The following is a 27,412-nucleotide window of genomic DNA, read 5'->3' as shown; positions in this document are numbered from 1 at the left end:
TATCAGTGTTCGCTGAACTGTTGGCGCCCACAGTTGCATCCTGTGCATGTCGTGCTGGGAGAGAGGAGGTGACTTTTCCACATTGCTTCCACGGGAGACACCCTTGATCCTTAATACTTGCCTGTATTTGGCATCTCTCTTGGATGGAGAAGGGATGGCACCCTCCACCACATCACGACCTCCCTGTCAGCACCCTCTTGGACGAAAGTCAATCCTGAGCATGGGCACTTCCCCTCAGACCCACTTACTAGTAGGGGGGTCACCCCCAGAGTCTTTTTCTGCTGAGTCCTGTCTTCTCATACACCAAAGAGCAATGTTTGCACATGCTTGGGGTTGGAGAAGAGATGCTTTTCATTCAAAATTGTTCTGTGTGCCTGCTGAGGAAGGGCTGACAATGCTTGCTTCAGACACAGCATTTGGGTAGGATGCAGTCATGGTTTCCAGCTGTGGATAGCTCTGAATCAAAGCATTGGTCAGGATGGGCAGCAGTCACACCACAGCCTCCACCACCTCTGGCTGCTCCGAGGCCAGTTTTCCTGTGTGAAAAGTGTCTGTGGTCCTGGCTGCTGCTCTGCATCCTCCTGGTGTAAAGAAGGACTCTGGAGGGTGTAGTGAGTTGCCAGTCCACCCTCCAGGTGAGAGCAAAAGGAAGGCAGGAGACCATGCAGAAGACCGGAGAGCTGATTTCTACCCATCTGGTGCTATTATTTTCTGTATAGACAGCAAATGTGTACTCGCAAAACATGGATATTTTTATGCGTCATTGTTGTGATGACGAGCTTGGACACTGCAGCTGGTGTAAGGCTGTAAGGGAGAGGGAGACTGTTTTGCAGACACTGCACCTGAAGCCCGTGCTGGGCCCTCTCTGTCCTCCTCTCTCCCAGACATCATTGTGGTGTTTGTCATTGCACAGTGGATGCTGTGGACCAGACATGAGTTCATGTGGTCACTGGCCTTCTTACCGCTGATGTGGGAATGGCTCTGCAGCTGTGAGCCAGCAACCATCCCCGTGAAACCCACACAGAGCTCTCCTGCCACTCAACCACTGCCATCCCTCTTCAGCCACCGAGGGTCCTGCATAACACCACAAAAATGCAGGCAGAGCTGGTGTCTTCCCACCCTCAAATGTAGTTGCTCAGGGGCTGGAAGATACCTAGAATAGGTGTCTCTGGGCGATAAGTTACACAACAGAAGAGTGAGAAGTTGATTCCCTTAGCCAAGCTGGCTACATTAGCTAATTTTCAAAAGGCTGTGGACCAGACTTAATTTGTATAAAATTGATCTAAGTGTAGATGTCCTTGCTATAAAGATGCTGGAGGGGTTTAAGGTGGAGGGATAACTGTGCAGCTCTAGCTTGGACAGGGTCAAGGAAGCTCTGCATCTGTTTCTGTCTTTGCAATGGACTCACTGAGAAGTTGGCAGATTCATGTGAGCTACACAGCTTGCGTGTCCACCTGTAAACAAGGCCTGTGCTTCCCTGCCTCCCTGGAAACAATATCCTTAGCCTGAGCTTTTGTGATGGTGCCAGGGGACTCTTGTTCTGGAGGGAAGGGAAGGTGTGACTGAGCGTTTTGGTCCCAGCACGCGGTGCTCTGTTAGGGTCACATGCCTGCCAGTGCTCCACCAGCCAGCCAAGTGCGGGAAGTTTCCTCTGGCAAGTACCCAGTGGTTTGCCAAGTGGTCATTAATGGAGATGTGGCAAGAGAAGCTTGCTCTCTTTTGTTTTAGACTCAACACTCTGTGTGGAGGAAGAAGGAAGCCCCAGGTTCAGAGGAAAATGTATGAAACAAAGGGCAGCCGTCTTTTAAAGGCCACCAGCTGACCGCTCTTTGATTAGTCATGCCTGCTTTCTCCAGGGCATTGGACTTCAGAGCATGGAAGTGCAGCATTTGCTGGCTTGGGAAGACCAGTGAGGTTGTCCCACAGTGTTAACTGCCTGCCAGCTGCACCTTGCCACAGGTTGTGGTCCATGAGACATCGTGGATAGAAACCAGGAGTAAGCAGCAAGAGGGGATGTTGCTGCTGGGCCCACCTGAAGAGACACGCTCCTGAAGATCTAGGAGTCAATGACAGAGGGGCTATCGTGATAATGGACAACAGTGACACAAGGTGGAGGAAGGGAAAATTCCCTCAACAGAAAATCTAGGAGGACTGGAGGTTCAGGGAGGCAGGAGGTCTGAAAGACCAGAAACCAGCTTTTCTTTACAAAGAAGTTCCCTGGGTTGGGGCTTCCTTCCCTGAGGGTTTCTTAAGACCAAACCACGTGTGTTCCCATTAGACAGAGGAGGGCTGAGATATGCTATCGACAGGCAGTAGACAGAAGAACCAAGTAATCAATTTGCTGTAACCCACCAAATAAAAAAAAAAAAAAAAAAAAAAAAAAGAGAGGAAACAAAAGCAGACAAACACAAATGTGAACAGTGCAATACAAGCTGTCACCAAATGCACTCCACTGACACTTTACCTCCCAAATGGTAGTGTGCACTGAAAGTCTAAGTCCTCTGGTCAGCAGCCAGCTTTTGAGCTCAAAGCTCAAAACACAGCCCAGTTCCTGGAAATAGCAATGCTGGGAGTGCAAGGTGGTGATGGATGAGAAAGACATGGTGCTCTAGTCCATCTTCCATACCTTCGCCTCTGGCCAGCTCCTGCTCTTGACTTGCTCCTGGCTGACACTGGAAGTGCTGATTTCTGGGGAAATGGGCTCATAGGAACGGAGAGACAAACTTGCAGCAAGCAGACCCATCCGGACACAGGTATCTGTGTCATGTTTAGCAAGCATCCCTGCAAGGATTCCTGCCATTAAGCTGTGGAGAGAAAGAAAGACAGTTTTGAACACTGGGGGAACAGCTTGGACTTTGGGAACGTGGCCGTCAGTTTGTAAGAACAGTCATTTGGACCCAAACTGACACTTACAGAAGCAGAATATGTCACACAGGAGAGGTGAAGTTATAATGAAAAGTTTTTACTTTTTTATATTTATTTTTAAATTTGGAGTAACATGTAGTGCTATTTATTTGCATTGTATTTACTTCTCATCTGAGAAGTTGAGGTACTTTCCCATTCCACCACATTTTCTTTTCTCCCCAGTTTTCCAGGTGAGGCAGGAGAAAAGAAAAGAGTCTAAGAAAGGAAGAATCTATTTTTCCCTTGCTCTCTAATTATTTTGTCACTTGTTGGTGCCTTGTTACATTCCCTTCTGTGCCCCATTGAGAAGGAGTGGATGGGAAGAAAGGTAAAGTTTCCATATATATGTAAGTGGGGCAACAGACACAGCTGGAAAAAGAAATCCAAAGCTGAAACGAGATTTTAGATTCAGAATTTTGTAAACTTTAGCTGTGGTTTTCCATTTGAGATTTCCCAGTAAAAATCACGTGAGTGCTTGGAACAACAGCAGTCACCCACAGGTCCTCACAAGGCACCGAGGGGACACCAGGAGAAGGGCATGACTTCACCATCTGCCTGGCGTGCAGAGAAAGGCTCTGGTGAGTCATGGATACGTGCAGGATGGTGTTTGTGATCAGTGGGGAACAACTACTGTTTATTCCTAGCTAAATACAGTAATGGTGCTCAGAAGCTAGGAGAGGACAAAGGAGAAGTGAAAGAGAAGGGAAAAGCTAGTATTTGAGTGGAAGAAGCAAGGACTAGAAAATGTGACAGCAGGGAGGACTGATGAGCAAACCTATGGGGAAAGGAAAAAGATCACCTTTATTTTACTCTTTGAGTGATTACCTCAACATCTTTTTATCCATAACAAAAGCACAGAAGGTTATGATTCCATGAGCCATTCAATCTCTCAACAGCTCCAGAAGTTCAGAGTAAATATTTGGGGGGGCATCCCCTAGCAATACCGTGTGCAGGCACGCGGTGTTATGTTGTCACGGCAGCCGAGTGTAAGGAGCAAAGAGCCACTGCTCCCTGCATGCACGCACGGCTCCTTGGGCAGCATCTCTGGAGTTGTAGGAGAGCTGCAGGGCTGAAGCAAGGCGTGAGGTGACCTGGATCACTGTTTCTGGGTGCACGGTGTCCACTGATTAGTGCCAGAGCTCACAGGAGCTGAGCTGTGAATGTGTTACAGCCCTGGGTTATACCCGGCTGCACAGTCCCTTGAAAGTGCCAACAGGCTGGGCCTGGGCAACTTTACACATTTATATGCTGTGGAGATGGCAGGTACATCGATGTATTGTCCTGGCATTTCCAGCTTGTTTTGGCACTCTTACTCTCCAGAATGGGGATTTCTGCAGCTCAGAACTTTCAAATATTTGTTATTTCTAAATTTAATGCTTAAAAACATGCAGCATTCTTTATTTTGTAGTGCTTTCACCTCCAGTATGATGAAAAGTAAAATGTTATTTTTAATTTGAAGCAAAACTACATGGTTTACGCTGGGTTGCCGAGGACTCTTTTCATGTTATCCAACTGACAATGTTCAGTCAGGCAATACCAAGTTCTCCGAGAAAAGTCCAAATTCCACTGTTGCTTGGAAGGATTTTGTGTCCTTATCTTGTACTTCTTTTGAAATTAAACCAGTGAGTTACACCCAGCTGCTCACTTCCGTGGTTACCAGGAAGGACAACAAGACAACTATGAAAATTCTCACCTGGGGACTCTGGGGAATGGGATTTCCAGACCAACAGGTACAGGACCTTCAGGAACAGGAGCAGTAATGAGCAGTAATACTTTTCAGATAGCTTTGGAAGGCAAAACAAACTTCAAGTACTCCTGTGTAACTCAGTGCAGGTGTTTGGCAGTGGCACACTGTATCTTGCCTTTGCTCTTCCTTTAAAGTAAACTTTTAAAAGGGAAAGGAAATCCTAAAGAAGATGTTTACACTAGCCTCTAGAAAAAAATGTCCTGTGGTGAGGGGTAGTTGTGTACTGAGCAGATGGTGCAGAGAGGAGACTGTCCCTGGAGGGGCTGGCAGAGGTTGGGCACATCTGCTAGAAGCAGTGAGCAAAGCTGAGCTTTCCTTAGGACAGGCTGACCCTGCAAGGTTCCTCCTAGGCCCCATTCCTCTGCTGTTACACTTACTGCTCCAAACACCACATTGGTCTTCGTTGGAGAAGACCAGCTTGCAGTTGCAGTCAAGTCATCGCAGAGATGATTTGGGACACAGGGAGTGTGTCCTGGTGTTAACTAGCTTGACAAGAAGTTATTGATTGATCCTAACTCAACTACTGACGACGCTGTAAGTTTAAAAAAAAAAAAAAAAAAAAAGACTTTTCATTCTGCACACTCATAAAAGAAAAAAAAAGTGTTGCTATCTTATTAACAGGTAAGAGCAGTAAATAAAAGGAAATCTCTGATATGTACAGTCTTCTGGTCTAGTCCAAGACAATGAAAGGATAGAATCAATTATTGTTGCATATGAAGCAAGAAGAAAAAAACCTGACTACTACATATAGTTTGACAAGTTAACAAGGAACATAATACAATATTACTCTGACAGACTGAGAATTGATCAGTGGGGCTACGAATAACACCTGTCATTTCCTACTCCTCTGTACAGCATTGTGAGAACAGCCAGGCAAATTATACAGCAGACTCTTTTGAAGCATAAGCTACTGCCAGAGGCAAATGCAGAACCTGACGAAATGCTTTTATGGGGCTATTTGAGCTACTGAGTAGTAGTCCCACTTCCATTGGAGAAGTGTGGAAGTAGTTAGTTAGGAAGACAGCTTTGATGTAAGGTGGTTTACTTTGCTTTTAGCAGCTCAGCTCAGACTAATTCAGAACTACTAGATTGCCATGAATGGCTTGGATCTTAAAGAAAAGCAAAAATAATAATGGCAAGACTGGCTTCCAACGTGCTTAGGGGGACATTTTTAGAAAGCTTTTCAAGGAATCACAGTAACCAGTCCTGTTCTTGTGTCCTTAGTGTCTGTTCCTCAAGCAGCAGAGTATCGTTTGCCTTTGCAGTAGAATTTCAAAGAAACCTGATTATGGCCCTTCCACTTTTAGCTGGAGAAGACAAAGTAGTGAGCCACACACCTGTCACCGGCTCCTGAGACGTTGACTATCTCCTCCCTGCCGATGTGGATGGCAGGGTAGTGGGTGGCACAGAGGTTGGCAGCAGCAGTCTGCGGGGGAGAGAAGGGAAGTTAGTGGGAACTGCCCAAGCTGATAAGGCCTGGTGTGGCTGATGCCATCCAGAGCTGCACGGATGCCAAAAAAAGAAAAGGAAAAAAAAAAAGCAATAATCTTTTTTTCACACTTTGAAAGAGATTAGTGATTTAAGTGAAGCTTCTGGAAAATGCAGCTTGCGCTCATGAATATTCACAGTAAGAGCATTTAAAACTAGCTGACTATAAACACTGCTGCTAGGAGCGAGCGGTATAGGGACAGACAACTTGATTTTCTTTCAGAGCTGTGTATTCCACCCCCTCAAACATGTACATTTGCCAGCAGTGATGCCATGTTTCCCAGGAGTGCTGCCATGCCATCAGAAATAGAAATGGTGCTACACAGTCCCAGAAAAAAGCAACTGAGAGCTCAGAGTTTGTTTTCCATGCCCTTACCTGTTTGTGATCTCCTGGATGAAGCGAGATGCTCCCTCCCAGGCTCTTGCCACACAGTAGGACACCACAAGCACCAAGGGTCACCACCACACAGCACAGGTGGGCCAGCAATGGGCGGGCCAGGGCCATTGCAGTCTGGACAACATCCTCCAACCTGGATGGAAGCTCTTCAGACAGCGGGGAGGAAAAACTGTGATATAACTTTCAAGGTCCTTGAGTGGCCTTTTTATGGGCTGGCAGGCTATTTATGAGCATCACTACTACAATTTATGAGCACTGCTATTTATGAGCACTTCTGAAATGTGGTTGATATTTTTTTTCTTTAAATCTTGGGAAACATGGAATTCTCCCACGTTAGATTTCCATACCATGCCTCTATCCTATGCTGAGGAAACCACCCCTCATGGGACTAAACGTGTCTGCAGAGATCAAAAAACTGTACTGAAGCATGACTTCCTTGTCTTAATGCTGTTGGATTTGTACCTGTAGTGGGGTATTTCATTTCTGCAAAGGGTGGCGCTGTTGGGACAGGTGCCCTCAGAGCATCATGATTCAGAGACATGTTTACAAACCAGAGATTGTTCCTGTTCAGCTGATGAAGTGAGGCAAATGGGATCTCTGGTTTTGGACAAGCCATCCCAAGCCTACTGTGCTCTCTGATAGATTATCAAGCCAGCCTGGGCTGTACGACCCACACAGAGATAGCTGTAACGTGGAAGACACCAAGAGTGCTTATGAATCCCCACTGTGTTATAACCCAATTGGCTTGAAATGGAGGCTGGAGCAAAAAATACTCTTCTCCAGGATCTAAGTTATCTGAAAGTGTGACTGACCCTTCTGAGTATTCAATACCTGCTGGCAGAGGGTTCCCGAGGGTCCGATTTATTGCTCTTAGCTCTTGCAGGTTGGGGGAAATGTATGTGAGCGCTTTCCAGCTGTCTGAGAGGAATGGCTTAGAGGCCTTGTTCTCATCTGTTGGCTCATAGCACACTTCAAAACAACATTGCAATTGGTTAGTTAATTAATTAATTAGTGTTTCATCTCTATGTCAGAGCAGGATGCAGTATAGAATGTATAGCGTGATCTGCACAACTGGGGTTATATGTGTCATCTATTAGAAACATAAATACTATTTCCCCCATGCTTGGGACAAGGTCTCCCAAGATTTCCTTTCTGCTGCTCAGCAATGAGACAGTTGCTTCTGGCTCTGGAGTGATATAATCAGACTTCAGTTTTGTTACTCCTTTTAGCTGGTTTTGGAGCCTCTGCCAGGTTTTAAGAACATTCTTTCTCTCTTCAGGATTTGCTTTTAAAAATGCAGGCATAGCTCTAAAGGTTTAGGAAGCCTTGTGAGGGTCCCCAGCATACCAGTGGAGGGGGGTATGTATTTTATGGGAAGTGGGAGAGAAATCCTCTCAAAAGATGCTTTAGCACTTATTCTGTGAAGGAAACTGTATTGCTGCTCAGACTAGCAGAAGCACACCTATTTGTGCTTGCCTTGAGATTAAAGGCAAAGAGAGCAGCTTTTCCTGGCTTTCTGGCAGTGCCTAAGGGCTATAGGACCTACACTATGGGAAATGGGATTTAGCTGGAGAATGAGAAAAACTCCGAGAAAGCAGAAATATTTCATCCATTTGAAATAGAGTAGAAGAGTACAGAAAGGAGTGCTGAATAACACAGCACGTCAGACAATAACCGAGTATCATCTCCAGCAAGCATCAGTGGAGAGCACTCAGGGAGTGTGGAGTGTCTCAGCACACGTGCAGTTAGGAGCTATGGGGCCAGGGTTTGGTGAATTCTCCTTACCTGCTAGCTGATGCTCTCTAGCTAGTTGGCAGATGTACTGAATAGTGGAAAGAGGCACATTTCCATCAATGCAAACTAGTGGGGCCTGGCACAGGTTCTTCTTGAACTGGGACACCTAGGGAAAATCCAGGACAGAGTAGAGAAAGCTTGAGTAGTTGCAGAGGGACAGAATGACTGCTAGTCAGACTCAGAATGTAGGATTTTCACTCATATGGCAGCCCTCAGGTACAAGCATGAACCTAAAAGAGTGATTCCCTAAGGAAAATGGATTTTTCCATTTGCCTCATCTCCTCCCCTCTTCTTCCCCTGCTCTCTATCATCAAGAGCTGAACTCAACTAGCAGGGCCCCTCCAGCAGAGGAAGATTGTTGCTGGTCCTCACGAGGCCACTTTGGTACCCGTGGGTCAGTCAGAGACCTACAGGGAAAGAGAATTGCTGCTCTTTAATGGCACTGTAGGATTTATGCCTGGCTTGACTATGCTTCTGCTTGCTGGGCATGTCATTTAGATGTCCTCTGTGCACAATGCCTCCTAAGGCAGGTTGTTTATCAGAGTGTTTCACTTCTGGGTCCTACTGCATTGTGTAGGGATGGGGGACAGTGGAGCAGCTGAGTGGGCAGCTGCTGTTCCCTCCTTTGGCTCTCTGAGGCTGCACAAGCACTGCCTGAACACCAGGTCCGTGCTGTAGGCACTCATGCAGCATCCCTCCCATGCCTCTGCTAATTCTGGCAGAAAGGAGGACAGAAGGCATTTTGCAGCAGAAGACTGGTTCAGAGTTTCCAATGGCCACAACTGTTTCATAAAGCTCAGGAGAATTAATCTGTCAGGTAATGGTTTTCTGTGCCAAGGCTTGGGAGAGGCAGGGTGAGGATGGAAGTGGGAGCAATGACCATATTTTTCACTAGGAAGTCTCCGCCTCACGGGGATCCCACTGGTAAGTAAATTGCACTTAGCTTCCATGTTGCTGTCAGTCATGAAGCACAGGCTTTTGTTCTGTTAACAAAAGAATTAGTAGGGAAGGAGGGTGCAGTGATGGGGCTTTCACTGAATCAGTCCTTAATCACTGCTTCCATTAGCCCTGACAATTTGAAGGTCTGAATGTGCTGAGCAGCAGTGCCTGTTGGTACAACTCAGTATGTAGAAACAACAGGGATGGTAGGGAGGCGATGTAACAGGAAAACTTGCTTTAACTGGTGTTCTGTCCATTTTTTTTGGTTTTTTTTAAAGGCAGAAAAAACATTTCTGCAGGTGGACTGGATTTATTACTGGCTTTAAGGTGCCAAAAATTGTAGGTTAGCTGGAAGTAGTTAATGAAGATAATTCTGGCCTACATGTCATGGATGATGGCAGTGATGATACTGTATGGAGCAGAAACAGATAGAAGCTCCATCTGGGTCAGCGGCGACAGAGGGCTCTGGTAGCTTGCCATGCTTCTATCTCAGTGGCCAATTTCTGAGGTTAACTTCTGGATTTCCCGTGTTCCCTCTGCACACCCACTCCCTCCTGGTACAGTTTCAACAGTTGCCTTTTGTCACACTTCCATGCTCCTTCTCATAAGAAAAACCTTACAAATCAGATGGTATGCATACGTATTGCTCTGTTATCTGGCGGTGGATGTCCATATCTCCCAAGCCAAGGCTGAGCTCCCCAGCACTAGTGATCACAGCACAGTAAGTGGCTGTGCTCTTCCCCTCCAGCTGAAGGACGGCACTCATGTCCTAAAACACAGGACAGTTATACATGGACATGTTTCTCTGCCCTGCCACACTCAGTTCATTCTTTCTCTGTGGCCACCTGATCAGTAGCCCAGCTTGCTGTTCTCACTTCAACCTCCCTTCTCCCTTGAGATGAACAACATTTCAGAGGTATCTCAGTCTAGACAGTGCTGGCAGATGGCTATTTTTTCATATTTGCAATGCAACAAATGCCACAGCTTAAAGAAATCATTTAGTAATGAGAGTGACAGCTCTCTGCTGTGCAGTTTTGTCTCTGTTGTAACAGAAGAGTGTCTGAAGCCCTGCCTGCTCGAGCTATCCATTCCCATAGCTTGTGTGATACTTCAATGGCCCACCGACATGCTGCCACGTCTTGGTGGCATGCTCCAGCTAGCGGTCATGTTAGCCACCTCACTGACTGCACAGCCTGACTTTGAGGGCAGCCTTGGACCCATTTTTACAGCAGTGACACAGACATAACTATGAGGTGTCCTTCCTCTATGGGTCTTGTGAACAATCTGCTTAGAGAACTCAGGGCATTTCTTGGGATATACATGTGGACAAAGAAATGTGCCCCCCAAGTAATTCACAGGATAGCTGGAGGTTTTAAGAAAGGGTCCTCTCTAGCACTGATGGTAATGTGTTTTGTCACAGTCAAGGGTTGCTTGGTGGCTGTCCAGCAAGTCCATCTTCCCCTAGGAGACTGCTCACTTTGATGACACAAATTGTGCTGTGCTGGGTAGAGGAAGGATTATAGATCCGCTGCTAAGATGCTTTTATAAACCAGAAAAGCATTAATGTAATTGCTTCATTTACTGAGTTGCTCATGTAGGCAGAACTAAGGCCCCAAGTGCTTTGTTTGGATACCAGGGCCCTGAGGGCAGTAATAGGCCTTAATGGCCCTGACCAGCCTCACCTGGGGTCTCCACCTACACCAGGTCTCCTCGCTTCTCTTCAGTCCTGCCTTTTCACCATGGAGGTGCCTGCTGCCCTAGGTTAGGGCTGCCCTCCTGGCTTTCTCTGCTCCCTGATGGGATGGTGATGTTCTGCCTTGCTGCCCCTGGTGAGCTCTTGCTGCTCCTGGCTCCCTGAGCTTGGACAAGCTGCTGCTTAAGTCAGGTATTCCTCTGATGCATAGTTAGGGGTGTACGGCTACGTGGAGGACCCTACTCCTCTGAACCTGGGAGGTGCCCAGCCTGGGCTCCCATCTCAAGGTTTTCTCTGCCTTATGCTTTACCCAAACCAGGCTGATTTTGGTATTGCTTTGTCTATTCTCAGGGTCAGGGTTTACATATTTCTGGCTGTGCTTAGGCCTTACTAGATTTTTTCATGGTTCCTCCTAATTTACCTTTCTCCTTCAAGCACCACTTCCTGGAGCTGAGCTCAGACCCCGTGGTTCAGGCTCCAAATGGGACGTACATCTAGCCTGTGTTTTGGCGGGTGGCTCCTTGCCTTCTAATTGTCTGTAACTAAAGGAGCATTGGGTTGTTCTACCCTTAGCCTGATGGAAGGTGGCTCTTATGTCTGCCAGGGTTGAGAAGACTTTTCCTTCTATATAACATCATCACTTCCATGCTTCAGAGGTGCCACTACTGTGCAACATACCATGTGGTGACAGTAGTGCAGGACGGACTTGGAATGTTCATCCTTCCCCACAGCTGATAAAAAGAGAGGAGTCTGTCCAAGACGGCTTAAGCAGTCTAAAAAGCAAATGGAAACAAAAGATATTAATAAATCCATCAGAGTGCTGTGAACAGAGTGACAGCCTGTGCAGGATGAGTGTCTGTAGGAAAGCCTTTTCCTGGAAAACTTAATGCCCATCAATCCTTCTCTAGAAGGATGTTCAAGATGAAACCCAGCCACAGCTGCTGCAAATGATGTGCTGGGGTTGAGTGGGATGATCTATGTCTGCCTGCTGCACTGGCACTCTGAATTCTCTGCATTTTTTGGAACATCTGGGAGTGGAGGAAAAGAGAAGGGGAAAGAAACTTCTGCACTTCTCTGGCATCATCTCCTTTACCATCACAGGCATGTGGGATTTCTCACATTGCTTCTGTGCTTGGCCTTCCCACACTGCTGTTCCCACCATGCTATTTTACTAGACAACTGAATCTGAATGGATTCACAGGAAACCCTTCTTCCTCTCCCCTCAAGTTACCATAAATTATACCTCAGTGGGTAGCAGGGGTGGCCTTGTTTTCCCCCCTTGAGCTTCCCCATTTGTGATCTGAAGTGGTAGTAGATTTCTGTTAAGAAGATCTGAGAAAGGTCAAAAAGCCAGAATAATCCTAAAATAATTTTGCAATCTGCCCTTGCTAATTTCAGTACCCAAACACTGGTCTGCTGCTGCTTGTGGTAGAGCACCAGGTACAGCGTGATCCTTTCCTGTTGCCAAGGTCTGTAGTCCTTTTTCTTCTACCGTAATTCCTGTGCCCCAGTTCCTCTTGTCCATGGTGCATGTATGATTATCTTGGAGTAAGCTTATTCCTTTCAAATTCTTGCTAAGGACATACTTCTGTTGCAACTATAACCTGGCATTCATTCAGTGCTAAGGGCCAGGCTGTTCAGTAGTCATTGGAGATCACTGATGCTTATTTAACTTTGATTTGGGGTCACTGTGCTATGTGCTAGTTAACTTTATATTTGTGGACCTTTCTTTTCCTGAACCCAACTCCCTCCTCTCTTATTTCTTGGAATGGCCCCTGCCTTTTCCAGGCAGTCTGCCCACTGGTATATTGCCTAATGTGTCCCAGATCTTAACAGCATTCAGGAGCTCCTGCTGTTGAAGGACTACCAAAGGACAAATCACAGCTGGCACACACCCACAGGCAAACCCAAGCATTAGGCACCTGCCAAGTTTCTTCCAACACCGCCAAAGGTTCGTCTCACTCTTCCAGCGTTTGTTTGCCCACCACCCTGGAAGAAGAAATTGTTAATTGGCAAAACTGGGAGGGCTGCTCGGCATAGGTGCTATGTCTCCATTAACATGTGAAGTCAGTGTTGCTGAAACATAGGTCAGCAATTAGGGGGAGCAGAAGGCACCTAGCTACCAGACTGAGGGCAATACAAACTTCTACAGCCATCTACAGGCTTCAACCTTGATGACAAAGTCCTGCTTCCTAAGAGGGGAGATCTGCTTGATCTCCCCGTATATTGCTGTTTTGGTCTTATTTGCTAAGACCTCTTAGAAAAATGTTAATGAGTGTTTCAGTCGATATAAGTAGCCCTCTGAACTTACTTGCTCACAACAGCTCTGGGATTCCAGAGCTGCTGACCCAGCCCTGATGGTGTCTGCAGCTGCCTTCCAGGCCACCTAGCTCCCCCCTTAAGCAGTTTGGTTTATTTATTTTCCCCTTTGAAAGTAAAATGAGATGTTTTACCTTTTCCTCTACTGCCTCTGTACTTTACTCATGGAAGGATCTGTTTCATTGTCTGAACAATTTTTCACTTACCCTTCTCTTCCTAAACATCTCCCTCATCAAAAATATCCTTCTTCTCCACCTGTGTGGTTATCAACTTCTCTTTTCTCTTGCCTCTGCCTTCCACTCCTCTGTCCATCTGTCAGTCTGTCACAAACACCCAAATTGTCAGAGCACAGGCAATCCCTCAACAGTCTCCTCTTCCAATTCTTCTGCCAGAAGAATTACATCAGTAAATGCTCAGATCAATTTGGGCTTTATCTGGCTATCAAATGTTGTTAAAGCTCTTGTTTCAAAAATCTTGAAACATACTTTCCATTTCTGAAGACATCTTGCCACTGGCGGTCATAATGATCTTCATGGTTCTGGATAAGTTAGAGCTTTCAAGAGTTTGTTGAGTGTTTGGGTGGCAAGCACTGAAGTGTCTGCATACCTACACACAGCAGCTCCTGGCTCAGATTCTCTCTGCCCCATGTTAGCCCAGGTGCACCAGAATACCCCTGTACTACACATTTTTCTTGCTTGTGAACACCACTATCTATCCTAAACAGATAAATGTGTTGCCATCTTGTAGTAAGAAATATTCTGTCTGCAACCCATCACTGTTCTTGGGCATTCCTGAAACTCATACTGCAGCTCCCCAAGGACCCTTCTTCTTCCCCTGTGTGAAGCTGTACGTCTGTTCTTTGCACACAATGCTTTCTTCTGCATCCAGTCCTATGACTAAGAGGCTGCTCTCCCATTTAAATACACTCTTTTATTACTCTCTTCTGACCTCCAGGCTGTTTTTGTTTGACTTGACTGTCCAGTTTTGTAGTCTGTAAGACTTGGTGTTAATTCTTGGTTGCCTTTGCTTTTCTGTCTGGCAGCTCTCCAAGCCCTGATCTGCTCAGACCACCTGAGCAGGACTGCATGTATATAAGCAACCTATGGCCTCTGTCCATCTTTCCACTACTTGTCACCCCTTATTAACCCAAATGCCCCTCTGTTGCATTTGCTTATGCTCCCTGGGATTGCCACTGGTACTGCCAGGAATGAGGATATTTCCATCTGCAACTGTCTCCTGTTGAGTGTTGCAGATTTTGAAAGCACTGAGCTTGGCTATTTTAATTCTGAAGCTCACTACCCATAATAGAAGCAGCCAAGGAGAAAAAAAAAAAAACCACCACCACCACAAAAACCCTACTCCAAAGTAAAAAGCAATGATTCTTGTTTAGGCAAGTCAACATGGCTTTGAACACTGGCCCTGATTTCAATGTTAAAAGAAGGTACTTACTGCCATCAGTAATGAGCACAAACTCTATTTTATGTAGTTCCACTATCTGCTCTTCAAAACTGGTGCCTGCAAGAACCTTGAAAATACTCATGAGCTGCTTTCATTGTCTGGCACACTGGCCTTCTCTTTTAGTCCTCCACACATCCCAAAGGCAGTTTCAGATTTTTTGCACCAAGCTTTGCCCTAACAGCAGCTCCCTACCAGCCTCCCACTTAGGGACCCAGCTGTGGGTGACCTCTGCTGTTGTACAACCCCACAGAGCTTTAAAGGAGTGGAAGGATGCAGTGAGAGAGAAACTAGCAGCCTGCCTTTCAAGAAAATGACTGGCTTTCATTGTACATTGCCAGCTCAGCTGGTAACTCCAAGTATGAGTACTACTCGGGTGTACCTTCTACACTGTGTTCAGGTGGGGTTGGCCGAGATGTAAACTTAGATGAAAATGGGCTGATGCTTTCTGGCAATGTTTCAGAGAACTGAGCCTCGGGGACCTTCTTCCATGTCCTAAGAAGTTTGAATCCCTAACATAAAATGAGACTCTGCTCAACTTCTGGGTTATAACTAAGAGAGTTATAACCATAGTGCTTTTTCTAACACCTTTCTGTGAGCAAGACCATGCACTGGATAGCCTTGAAAGCCATGCGGAATTACAACCAGGACAGATGACAGTTGTTTTCTTGCTGAGACAGAATGTGGTCTGAGTAGTACCCCAGTGCTCTGCAACAAATCCAGCATGCATAAGGGTGGAGCCTGCTGGGTGCTGAGCCCTTTGAAAAAATCTGTCCTTAAAAGCCAAAACAAAGCAATTTTTTGAGAGTGCCTTCTCCTCTGTGCTTAACCACAGCAGCTGTCAGCAGGAATGTTTTGGCTCTCAGTTCCCAAATCCTCCTGCAGCTTGGCATTTGTGTAGCTGCCACAATGGACTGTCAGCTCTAGGGCTCACTGCTATACAGAAGGGCAGCTAAAGCCTCACTTTTTCATGCAACATTAAAATTTCCTTTTTCCTTGTCTCTCTTCAGCTGTTCCCAGGGGGCTCTACAGCTGCCCTTGGCCACTCACCATGCCTTGGGTGGTCCAGGGATCTGCACTCACTTCTGGGGCCACGGGGTGGCTGCCCACCCTTGGACACAGTTTAGCTCCTTGTCCTGATAGCTGAGTGTGGGCTATGCATGTTATCAGTTAGATCACAGCTGAAGCAGTTGAACTTTTGGTTTTGTAAGCCTTCATAGCTGATGCCACAGCATGTGTCACCACTGACCATTGTAATACTTTTTGGTCTCTGGTTCTGTATCACTAATGGCCAACTTCTTTAAGGACAGCTTCCCCAGCAGGTGTTTCTCTGACTGAGAGGTCTTCACAGGCTGCCCCATCTGACAGCAGGAGTTTCCTGCCTTGGCAGGAAAAATAGAGTAAAAAAAAAAACAAACCAAAAAAACCCCACCAGAGTAATTTGAGACACCAAACAACTTCTGAGCAAGCTTCACCACCTCAATCTGTAGTACTTCATATAGCTCAACAAAAATTTGCAGACGATGCAAATGGCTGTCATTTACATGGGGAAGTCCCAGGTCTGTTCCACTTTAGCTTCTTGGATGTTTCTTGATCAAACAAAATTGAGAGGAAGAAGGTCTGGTAACATTTAAAATGTTCTATTTTTTTAAGCAATCTTTTTCTTTCTTTTTTTTTTTTTGTGACTCAAATCCTTTATGACAGAGGAAGTTGGCTCTCTTGTTTAGCTGTATCTGTGTCAGTACTACTTTTCTCAAAGGTTTCTTGCCACTGTGGAGACTCTTGCTCCTATTCATGATCCTTTCCAGTCCCAGGTGGCCAGACCTGGCTCTTACCTAGGGATTTCCTCCCTATAGGGTCTGTCCTTGAATTATAGGTTGTCATAGCACAGTGAGGATTTCTACCCGTTGCTTCTAGGTCTTTGCATATGTGCTTTGAGAGTGCCCTGGACAGGTCTTCTGCTAAAAGAGCAATTAGGGCTTACGGCATCAGAAAATAGCCAAGGTACCTTAACTTAGACTGTAGAGGCCAAAGTCATATGTGGAGATTGTAAGGATGATACATCGCTCTGTGCCCATCCTGGGTGGTAGGGATAGTGGCTTTCAGCACAGGAACAGAGTAGGTTGGTATGTATCACTCCATTGCCCACCTAGACAACGCACCAAATATGCAGCACTACACCTCCCAGGTTTGTGCATGTGTGTGCATACAGATACGTAGATACCATGCACGGATACCACCCTCCCCCCCACCCCTCTTTGGCTTGGCACTCCTGTAAACGTATCTGGAAATTACAGTGGAGCTTAGAAAACTGCTATAGATACAGTACCAGGATGACAGGGTTCTGTGCCTTGGCTATAAAGTCAACGTTGATACCTCCAATCACGACCTTTAAGAGGGAAGAAAGAGGTAAAAAGCAGTTGGAAGGACTTGAGGAAAAAGTTCCAAGTCTTTGTTTTTTCCTAGCCACTTTTCCCACACTCTTGAGAGCTGTGTAATTTACAGTATGAAGCCCTGTGCTTAGTTTGGGTGGCTAGACACAGGTCTGTACAAACCTGAATAGAGAGAATCTAAATCTCTTCCATATATTGCTTTCTGAATTATGCCTGCTCACAGCCAGCCCCAGCATGGCAGGTAGGATGTTACTGTGTACATATATGGGTGCTGGCAGTTTCTCTGCATAGTGGTAGAGTAATATAAGAAGTTGCATGGGTCTGGCCGTATCGGTGTCCTTGAAGCCATCTCTCTTGGGACAGTTTCTGACATACCAAACCTCAGAAACATTTAAGCACTGCTGTGTTGGGGAAAAAAAAAAAAAAAAAAAAAAAATGGAGGTAAAGAAAATGGGAAAAAGTAGGCAGAAAAATGCAGTCATTTCTTGCAAGCTCCCAGAAGAAATTGCCATACCCAGTGACACTTTACGGATCACTGTCTTAGTGTTCTACAAAGCCAGAAAAAGCAATACAGCTCCACAAACAGGATGTTTCCAGATTCTTTGGGGACATAGAGCTTTTTCTTCTTGTTCCATCAAATGCTGGGTTATTGTCTCTAGAGTTATTGCCCTCTTTTATGTTGACAAATCCTATCGCAAATGGGTTTTAAAAAATTTTTCAGCTCTCTAAAGACTACCTAAAATAGATTTCCTGTAAATTATGTGGCCCATAAAAAATCCAAGATAGTGAATAGAGTATTAGTATTATAATGGATCTTGTTTGGGATATTCTGTACCTCTTGTAATTTTGGCAGTCATGAGCAAGAGGCCAAAAGAGATATTTATAAAATGTGTAAGGCTCAGCAGCTCAAAATATCTCGCTTCATCTTTTTCCAGGTCTACTCCCATAGTCACGAGTTCCCTGGCACTGAGGGCAATAGAGTTTAAGTTGTAAGTAAGGGCACAGTAAAAGGTGAAAAGGTGATTAAAGTTTTAATGGAGTTGATGGTCTAAGACTTTATGAGATTAGGCCATTGTCAGTCTTTACTCCCTGTAAATGTGAATAAGGGGAGGAGGAGAGGATAAAAAAATACTAAAGACAGAATGTCTGCCAGCGTGAATCAGAAAGATTGGCTTCTAGATGAGTCACCTTTTACTTTTGGGAATAGATATAAATTTATCCTGTGCTGTCAGCAGAGAGGCATTATATGGAGGACAGCAGGAGACTCACTGGTTGAGGTGGGATTGTGTCCTCTTGCCAAGGCAGGTTCCCCTTCCTTCTGGCTTTCTGTAGTTTGCTCAGGGCCACTGTAATGCAGCTGCCCACCCTGGCATTGTTCTGGATCAGAGCAAGGTCTGTTTGGCATTTCTTTGAGGAAAAGAAAAAATAGCAGCAAAATTGACCTGTCAGAAGCCTACAAAGGAACTGCCTAGAGGGAGAACGCAGAAAATACATGCTGTGAGAACTGATCCCCCTATACCATAATCCTTTGGGGACACACATACTGGGTTACAATACTGCATGAACACCCTGAATTTTTTTAAAGTTTTTTCAGCTTCCTCCCCCTGTGTCCACAGAGAGGGAATCTGTCATCTCAATTTGACAGATAGGGAATGGAAGCAAAGGCTTTACAGAGAAAAAGAGAAGGTGAAGTACTTAAACTAGAGCCAAAAGTCTAAAAAAGCTTGGAGGATCTTGGCTAGCTTTTCCAGAAAGAGATGCCTACCAAGATTTTTGTCAAGACTCTATAAGCAATTTTTTCAGTTTTACTGGGAGCAGAGTATCAGAGGCTTTGAGCCACTTGGTGGCTGCATACAGCTCTAATATCCAAAACTGCCTTTATCAATCTGACCTGACTGACTGGGTCTCCTAGACGGCTAGCAGCAGAGCCTGGATGCGAATCCAGGTCTTCCAGATCCTACACTGGCATCCCAGCCAGTAGATCTGTTTTTCTCTTACCTGTGCAAGAGGATTCTGGCCCACCAAGAGGTGTTTGCCTTCCAAGTGTCTCTTACTCTGCATCCATGTGAAGAATTGGATAAGGCAGTGTGAGGTATAGCACAGTGCTCTGGGAAGCCCAGGTACCTTCCAGTGGGCAACCCCACCACAGACAGTGGTGTCCTGAGACTCCACCACAGAGCAGGCAAGCTCAGGAATCACATGTGAGGGATCTCTTTGGGCTTGGGACCACTTGCTGTCTGTGCTGGCCTCCAATTTTTAATGCAAAAGTGAATAAGGTGTTCCTGAAAAAGCAGGATGCAGTTGCTAAGCTCTCATCTGCAGATGTTGAAGTGTTTGCCCCTTGCTAGACTGTCAATAAAGTGACAGCAGTTTCCACCAAGCGTTATAAGAAGACATATGAAGTACACTGGAGTACCTTCCCCACCCTCCCATTCAGTAAAAGGATACTGGAGTCCAGTGACCTCCCATCAGTTAATTCATTGAGCTTCTGTAACATGAAAGGTGTCAGTTCTTTGCCTGTGATCCCTTTGGACCTGCAAATGTAAAGAAAATGCCTGCAGATGAGATGACTGAGCTGAACCCACATCAAAGAAGAAGCACTTCTGCTAGCAGATAATTTATCTCCTGAACCATATACCCTAAAAAGTCCTATAAACAAGATTCAGGTTAGGTAAAACTGTGGTTAAAAGCATGTTATGTGCTCACCGATGCCCACAGTTAAGTTGTGCTACAGCCCCTGCAGCAGTGTCCCTGGAGTTGTTTACTTCTTCATGACCCCTAGGTGAGCAAAGGACAAGGCTTAGGTTGTTTCTCACCTGGCTTCGCTGAGAGCTTGCTGGATGGCCTCTTCAATCACCTGGCCTGAGGCAGCTCGCTCCTGGGGACAGGGCACGGCTATCAGCACCCCGCTGCTCAGGCCTAGCCCCAGAGCACTGGCTGGGAGAGACAGGCAGGTCATTAGCAGTTCTCCTTGGATAAATCAAATGCAGAAGGAACAGGATAGAGGAGAGTGGGTGTGGGGTGAAGAGCTGGAGCTCCTGTTTTTAGCTGACCTAAGGACAGGTTCTCTTCTGCTACCAATCACTTTACATCTGCCTATTTCTTATGAGTCTGTTTGTACAATAAAAGGGGCAAAGAATTATTTTTTTAAATAAAGAAAATTAGTTCTACTTCTGAAGGCCCTGTTTTTGTAGACACATTAACATACATGTTCCCTTCACTTCACCAGTGTGAACAAAACGTGTATGGACATGCCAAGGTGGCTGCAGCTAGCTAAAAAACTTGTTGTAAAGACTGAACTTCCCTGCTACTTTATATTCAAAACACTGAAGCAGGAATGGGGAAGGTAGGATGGCTTGGGTTTGGGGACAACTCTTCTCCAAAGTTAAAAAAGAAAGTGCCTCATCCAAGGTGATTTTTGTGTCCCCCTTTCCCAGGGCCCTACATGGGCCTTTCCCTTCTGAAACACACCAATGAGTTCAGCTGCCTCCTTTTCATCCCGGACGTGATATGGTGCCTGGAAACCGCTCTGGCGTGAGAAGAAGGCTGGGAACTCCCTTGACTCTCCAAAGGCAGCTACGCAGACTCCCTGAGTCTCCTGCAGCAGTGGAGGTGAGACAAGCACGTAATCAGTGGAGGGAAAGGGAACCCACCAAAAGAAGAGGACATTTTCCTTCTACCCAGCTAGAAACTACTTTTCTTTAGCACAAGGTTTGGTTATTTTTATACATCCTGTTCTATTCCATTCTATCACCGACAGTTTTCAAAGTAAAGAGGCAGACATGGTAGCTGGTTAGACAGAATCTGGCTTACTGAGGCACTCCTGTGACATGCACATCTTTTGCTTGGGCTCGGAGCTTATCAAAAGCCACGCAGCTGTCACTAGTGCAATACTGAGTCCAAGGTAACAACCTGTGATCTGAAGACATGTCATGAGCTGACAGAAATATAAATGAGTTCTGTCTGTGATTGAGAAGTACTGACATTGGCTGTCACCTGAAGTGCTGACCCTGGTGGTTTCCAACATACCAGAACTTAAAAAGTGACTCTCATAAAAATAATCTCGATTCCCATTTTAATTCTGATTTTTATTTTAGTGTTTGATGGATCTAGCCTGCCGGATCCATCAGTTCTGCAGTGTTCTCCCAGAAAAGCAAGTCTAAGGCCAGAGAAACATGGTGTGGCTAGCACTGCCTTTGGCCTCAGCTGGAATAGCTGCTGGCACAGCCCCTTGCTTTAAGCTAGGGAGCAGCTCAGAATTTCTACAGCCCCAGGACTAGAGTAATGTAAATATGGCTTCATGTCCTCTCAACAGACATTTTAAAAAATCTTACGCTTAATACCTACCCCAAAACCACTGGGCATTCTGTACACAAAGTACAACATTATCTGCTTTCAGGCTCAGCAGCCCATGCTACATACCAGATATTCCAGTGTCCTGCCAATATCAAGGATAGACTTGACTCCTGCAGATACAACAGCAACCGGAGTTCTTCCTAACTCTGTCAAGTCAGCACTCACATCCAGACCTGTCAAGGGACAAGCAGCTGTTGGGTGGGTGATTGTGTTGTACTCCAAACTGATGTGATCTGTCCTCTTAAAAAGCTCTATCTGCCTGGGATGCCACTGCCTGCTTTGGTAACCATTTAGATACATGAGCAAGCGTTACAGGTTTAGATTATGCCTTTAGGTGTTGAGATTGTAAGAGATACTGACAAAAAGAAGTCGCATGACTTAAGGCAGAGGTGCAGCCTTGCACTGTATCTCTCAGCTCTTTGATCACATCGATAAACAGCGTGCAAAAAAAGGTATAAAAGAAAAAAAGAAAGCGTTATAAAGCAAGGACAAAATTCAAGGAGATGGAATATAATTTAAGTAGATTTGATGTTGGTATTGACATCACCGGCAAAAAAAGTACTACAGGAGATTTGCTGCAGACCTCAGGAAACTCCCTGGTCTGGAATTTACATCACATCTGAAAGGGATAGCATCCAGCAGGGCACTTACGTTGTGCTAGGGATATATATGGCTAAGAAGAGAGAATGTACTTAAAGGTCACAGACTGCACTGCCAAGGCTGGGCCATTTTCCAGAGAGGAGCATGCACCTCTCACACGGACCAGGGCCCAAGTCTCTTTTTTGGTAAGACTCTCCTTCTCCTCACCTGAGAGTCAGTAACAACACTGTGCTCAGTAGCCAGTATCAGGTTACCCAGCCACTACAAACTGCGAGAAGTACAATCAGCTCCTGTTGCACCAGCAAACAATATCCATGTAAGTGTGTAAGCAAAACATAAAGAGAAACTCCCACCCTCTTAACAACTGGCCAGTGCTTGAAAGGAATATTCAGAAGCTTCTGGAAAGGAGACACTGGGAAGAAAACAACCATAGTATAGTCAAGAAGAATGATAACTTTACTCTTCTGAGTGGACAGTTACTGTAGGACAGACGGGGAAAAAGGAAAAAGATGGAATTAAATAAAACAGTAGCAACATTGAGCAAAGTAGAATGTATTGATTTTCTTACTGTTCTCTCCTCCCCGATGGACACCTCCTATGCCGCCTGTCACAAACACGGGGATTCCTGCTTTGTGTGCAGCAATCATTGTTCCAGACACTGTAGTGCCACCAGACAAGCCCTGTCAGGGGACAGCCAGTTGCCGTCAGCACCCAGGGTGGCCCACAGAATACCACATGCAGGCAGCTATGGTTGTGGTCTATCACACAGAATATCTATCACACATCACTAATTTGTGGTCTGTCACAACAGCCAGCTCTTGCAAGCTGGTAAGTGAAATTCTGATACTAATATTCTATTGGGCAAAACTGCAGAGGAATCAGTGTCCCTGCTACATAAACTGTTCTTGCTCTGGTGACAGCAAAGGCCTTCGTTCTCCAGGGCTTTCCAACCCGAAGGCTTCAGGGGCAGCTAGGGTGACCTTAAGCACTGTGTGTGTTACTCAGGATGGACCGCATGTCATATAGTTAACACGTAATGCAGTGATGCCTTATCATGCCAATAAGAATATTCTTAGCCAAGTGCTCATGGCTTGCCAGCCAATCCAGAATGACTTTTCAGGAGATGTATTTCATGGCTGTTATTCTCTCATTCTGTTTTTGACTCTAGATAGGACACGTTTGAATTTACCAGTAAGACAGCACTTTACATGATATTTTCAAAAGGTTTAAAAGCCACCTGGCTTGAAGCTGGATAGGACTATACTATTGCCGTATAGAAAACACCACAATAGAAAGTCTGCATACCATACCTGGCTGAGGACGAAAGGAAGATCTCTCCGAGACACTTTAACTACATTTTTACTGCTTGCCAAGAACTCAAGTTCCTCATCTGTGAGTCCCACATGGATTTGACCCTTTAAAATACCTACAGTGGCTGGCACTGCTCCATTTGTTGTTACAATTTCTTCCACCTCTCTGGCCATGCTAGAATAAGATGAACAAGACAACAATGGCAAAATTAGTGAGGCAAACAATCAGACAAGAAGACTGCTGTGTTTGGCCATCATTCCCAGTTTCCAGTTTTATACAGTTCTTGGGATTTCAGTGAAGTCCAGTTCCTCTTCTGTATCTTCCTAATGGCAGAAGTCTTTGCACCTGAATTTGCAGAAGTGCAGAGCCCCCATTTACAGGACAGCAATGTCCAAGCTCTGTGCTTCATTTTTGAGAAAAATCACTTGGTTTGCAGACAAATCCAGTTGTACAATAGACTACTGAAAACAGGGATCTTCTCAAAATAGGACCTTTCTGTATCCGTTACCTGTTATTTGTCTGAGATCATAGACCTTCACAGAAACCCCAGGTAATTCAAGCCCTGCTCAACGTCCCTCAATATATCCCTGGTCAGAGCCCTGACTGGGATATATTTTTCACAATACAAGCAGTTAGATATAGAGTAACAGTGCCAAAAAGCTGCAGCCTGAGGATACTCAAGGGCTGCACACTAGGTCTTTCTAACCTTTGCAGGTTTTATGCTTGATCACTCATACTCTATTCTTTTTAAGAGCAGCTGCTTCTCTCTTTTTAAGCTATCTGTAGATATGCTAGGCGATCTTTAACTACTGAAACTACCTCCTCCTCCCCAAAACTGAGTTTTTAGAGCTTCATTCTAAGACAGAATATCAGGCAGAATAATGGCCAGGTAAAAAGCAAGATGGAAAATCAATACTGAAACCTTCCTGTGCTTTCTGGAAGCAAGGATGGAGGGGAGAGTGAAGTGATTTGTGGCACCGTAACTTAGTGAAACACAAGTCTACTGAATATCAATAAATAAAGGGTAGAAGTGAGGCATTTTCAGTGTGGGATATAGAAGGTGGCGAGAGGAACCAGCAGCTTTCACAGTAGCTGTTCTAAGTGGTGCTAAGAAACAGACTTCACTATTGTGTTCCAATCCTTTTTGCATTACAAAAGATATAGCAGAAGAAACTGCAGTGTTTACAATGTCTGTGCAAACTATGCAGCCAAAAAGGCTAGTAGCTCTCTTTTAGAGCAAGTGATGACATCATCTGCTGCCACATTTTAAAGAAAGACAGAAATTTAAGGTGTTGGATAAGGAGACAAATGGGTACCCCATATGTGTCCTTAAAAGTCCAGATACAGTTGTTTTACACCAGAGCTCATATTCTGCACACCTAGCAACCTGACATTTCCATTTGCTCTTACAAAGGTTTTAGTTTGACCAAGTATACTGATACCAATCCACCAGTTATATGCCTCATTCTTACAACTTTGTTGAATGAGGAACATCAAAATCCACCACCTCAGATTCTGAGGATAGGCCATGCCATGTGTAATGATGGTGCTTTCCAAGGCTACGACTGGTCTCCCCTCCATCAGGGCTTCCTGTACTGAAGGATGGATCTTGAAATAAGCACCTGAGGATAAACACAGACAATTGAATTATTTGCATGGGCATTTGCAGTAACTACTGAGTGGTTTTATAAAAGGCAAATTGTCATCATCACAATAAATTTATTCCCCTCTTCAGCTGTTCTTTAGAGTGAATTCACAAATAACTTCACGAAGTCTAAAGCTGTGTTTTAGGCAAGTGAAATATTTGTGAAATACCTCCACTGTTAATCTTAATAATAACCCTCATCATCATCACTAAATGCTCCTCTGACACCATTTTTGCATCTGGGTTGTCAGTGGCTCCAGTAACATTACTTTAAATCAACATTACTGTGAACAAACTGAGCCCTGCAACCATACCCAACGAATATGTTTTAAAAGAGTGGAATCACTAAGGATACCATAGTAACTTAATGTATGACTATCGTGCATCAGGACTGTTGTTGCTCTTTGCTTTGCTCCCAGAATACTGGCAGCAAGGTCCCTGCTGCATTCAGATGAGGAAAATGCTTGCCACCCAGGAACTCTTTCTGAATATGCTACTCACCATGCAGAAATCTTCTCACCTGGGTGGACCCACATGCTGCAGCGGACACGTGTCTTCCCAGGCTATAGGTTATCTTCCTAATCATCTTGTGCGTACAGATGGTCCTGAGATAAAAAAAGTCAGGTAAAAAAGAAAGTAATTTAGCGATGATGTGACTATGTGAAGCTAAACATATCGTCTCTTGCCTTGATCTTGGAAGGTAAACTACCCTTGCCCAGATTGCCTGGAGATCCCTAGTGTTTCAAGCACGAGCCAGGGTGTCCAAGCAAAATGATAAGCTGCAGAAAAGGAGCTGGAAGAATTTACCTGACCCATTGTCAATGCTGGGCTGAAATCACAGTGGAGCAGAGGAAAGGATAAGGAATAACAAACTACAGGGAGTTTAGAAGTAGACAACCTTTTAATTTCCAAAACTACTTGCTCGTGATAAATTACAGGCTCTGCCACTGCCACCTCCAACCTGAAAGATCACAAGGAAAATTTACAAGGCAGAAGAATGCTATAAAGAGATTAACCCGATTTTTTACTGTATCTAGGAGGAAACAAGCAGTTCGATGAAATAAGGAAAGGAGCTGAGAAGTGGTAAACCAGACTGTAACTCTAAGGAGGAAAGACCAGTTTTCCTTAGGGCCGGTGGTGCTTTATGTAGGCTCATGTTACATCATCCTTCTTAGCACAAAGCTTTGGAAGCAGAGTGGCAATTCAGCCCCAGCAACAAACTCCAGAACTTCTCTGGTCTCTTAGCAACTCCTATTCACTTTAATTAAATTCATTTTCAAACAGAGAAAGAGGGGGAGAGAGTTATAAAGGTTAAGAGACTGGTCTGGTCTGGGCCTCAGCACAGTTTCACTTATTGCCTGGCTTGTTTCACTTATTTTCCCTGGGCATTTGGCCATATTCCTCAAGGGGGATAGGCCTCCAACAAGAGGAAAGGATTTCTTTTTTCGGTTCTTTGTACCTATTGTTAATTTGGATGGCAAATTAATTAGAATACAGAACTGTGTTCACGTTACACTTAGCAGAACATGGCTCTGATCTCAGTACAGTGTGTGGCACTACAGCTATACAGAAACATCTTACAGCCAGGAAGAGTATTGTTTGCTGAAATTTAAAGACTTCAGCTACACAGGACAGCTTAGGCTGTGTAATGCAAGAAAAGAGGGACTGGTTCAGCTAGACAAAATACACACCTGACTGAAACAGTAAGATTTTCCACTTTCCAAATCCTTTTTAAGGACAAAAAACTTAATTAAGTTTATGGAGTCTTATCATGACAGAAAAGCGAGAAAAGCTCTTACTTTACATTTACAACCTCTGCCTGTGCATTGCTAAGCAGTCAGCAGCCTGAGCGGTTAATGCAAATGTTAGATATCTGTGTGTGTGTGTGTGTACACACCCCTCGCTCTCCAGGGCAAAGTCAGCCTTGGAATAAATTCATTAAGCCAACAAGGTTACGCCAAGGATGGGTTGAGCTGCTCGAGTTGTGCTCTGAATTTTAACAACCCCCCAAACTCTAAAGCACAACAGCCAGGACTGCCCAAGCTGTGTTGGCCGGTGGATAAAAAACAGCTGGTCACCACCTGAAACCCAATATGAATTAGCTGATGGCTGCTGGAAACTCAGCCAAAACTCAGCCTGAGCTGGCTGAAAGGTTTTTGAAGCTTGGCAAGTTTTGCAGTGAGACCCGTCCGACCTTTCACCTTGTAACGAAACTTTGCAGATTCCTAGTGGATTTCGGGCAGCTCTAGCACAGACTGCCTTTCCTCCCTCTTCCAAACCGTCCCTGCTCGCCTCCCCTCATGATCGATCCGGCGCATCTGACCTCATGGAGCAATGGCCTGGCGTGTCTCTTACCTCCGGCCGTCCGTCT

At 45.2% G+C, this 27,412-nt stretch overlaps 1 protein-coding gene across 2 annotated transcripts; it reads right to left on the bottom strand.

Moving 5' to 3' along the window:
• LOC141958475 (uncharacterized) lies at positions 1 to 27,412 on the bottom strand. Of its 2 annotated transcripts, XM_074901269.1 has the most exons (19): positions 27,397 to 27,412; positions 25,543 to 25,646; positions 24,904 to 25,018; positions 23,396 to 23,570; positions 22,654 to 22,765; positions 21,552 to 21,658; positions 20,601 to 20,727; positions 19,946 to 20,066; positions 19,578 to 19,663; positions 18,399 to 18,523; positions 17,066 to 17,125; positions 12,885 to 12,951; positions 11,641 to 11,735; positions 9,910 to 10,038; positions 8,322 to 8,436; positions 7,368 to 7,505; positions 6,516 to 6,682; positions 5,989 to 6,077; positions 1 to 2,804 (listed from the first exon to the last, which is right to left on the bottom strand). In XM_074901269.1, exons 2-19 carry the CDS (start codon positions 25,625 to 25,627, stop codon positions 2,609 to 2,611), a joined length of 2,109 nt encoding a protein of 702 aa, XP_074757370.1. In that variant the 5' UTR covers positions 25,628 to 25,646; positions 27,397 to 27,412; the 3' UTR covers positions 1 to 2,608. The 2 variants fall into 2 exon arrangements, with proteins under 2 accessions (XP_074757370.1, XP_074757371.1); XM_074901270.1 differs by lacking the exon at positions 27,397 to 27,412 and having other exon boundaries at positions 25,562 to 25,648.

Source organism: Athene noctua, chromosome 3, assembly GCF_965140245.1.
Source record: "Athene noctua chromosome 3, bAthNoc1.hap1.1, whole genome shotgun sequence".
Classification (NCBI taxonomy): domain Eukaryota; kingdom Metazoa; phylum Chordata; class Aves; order Strigiformes; family Strigidae; genus Athene; species Athene noctua.
This window is presented reverse-complemented; position numbering and strand designations above follow the sequence as displayed.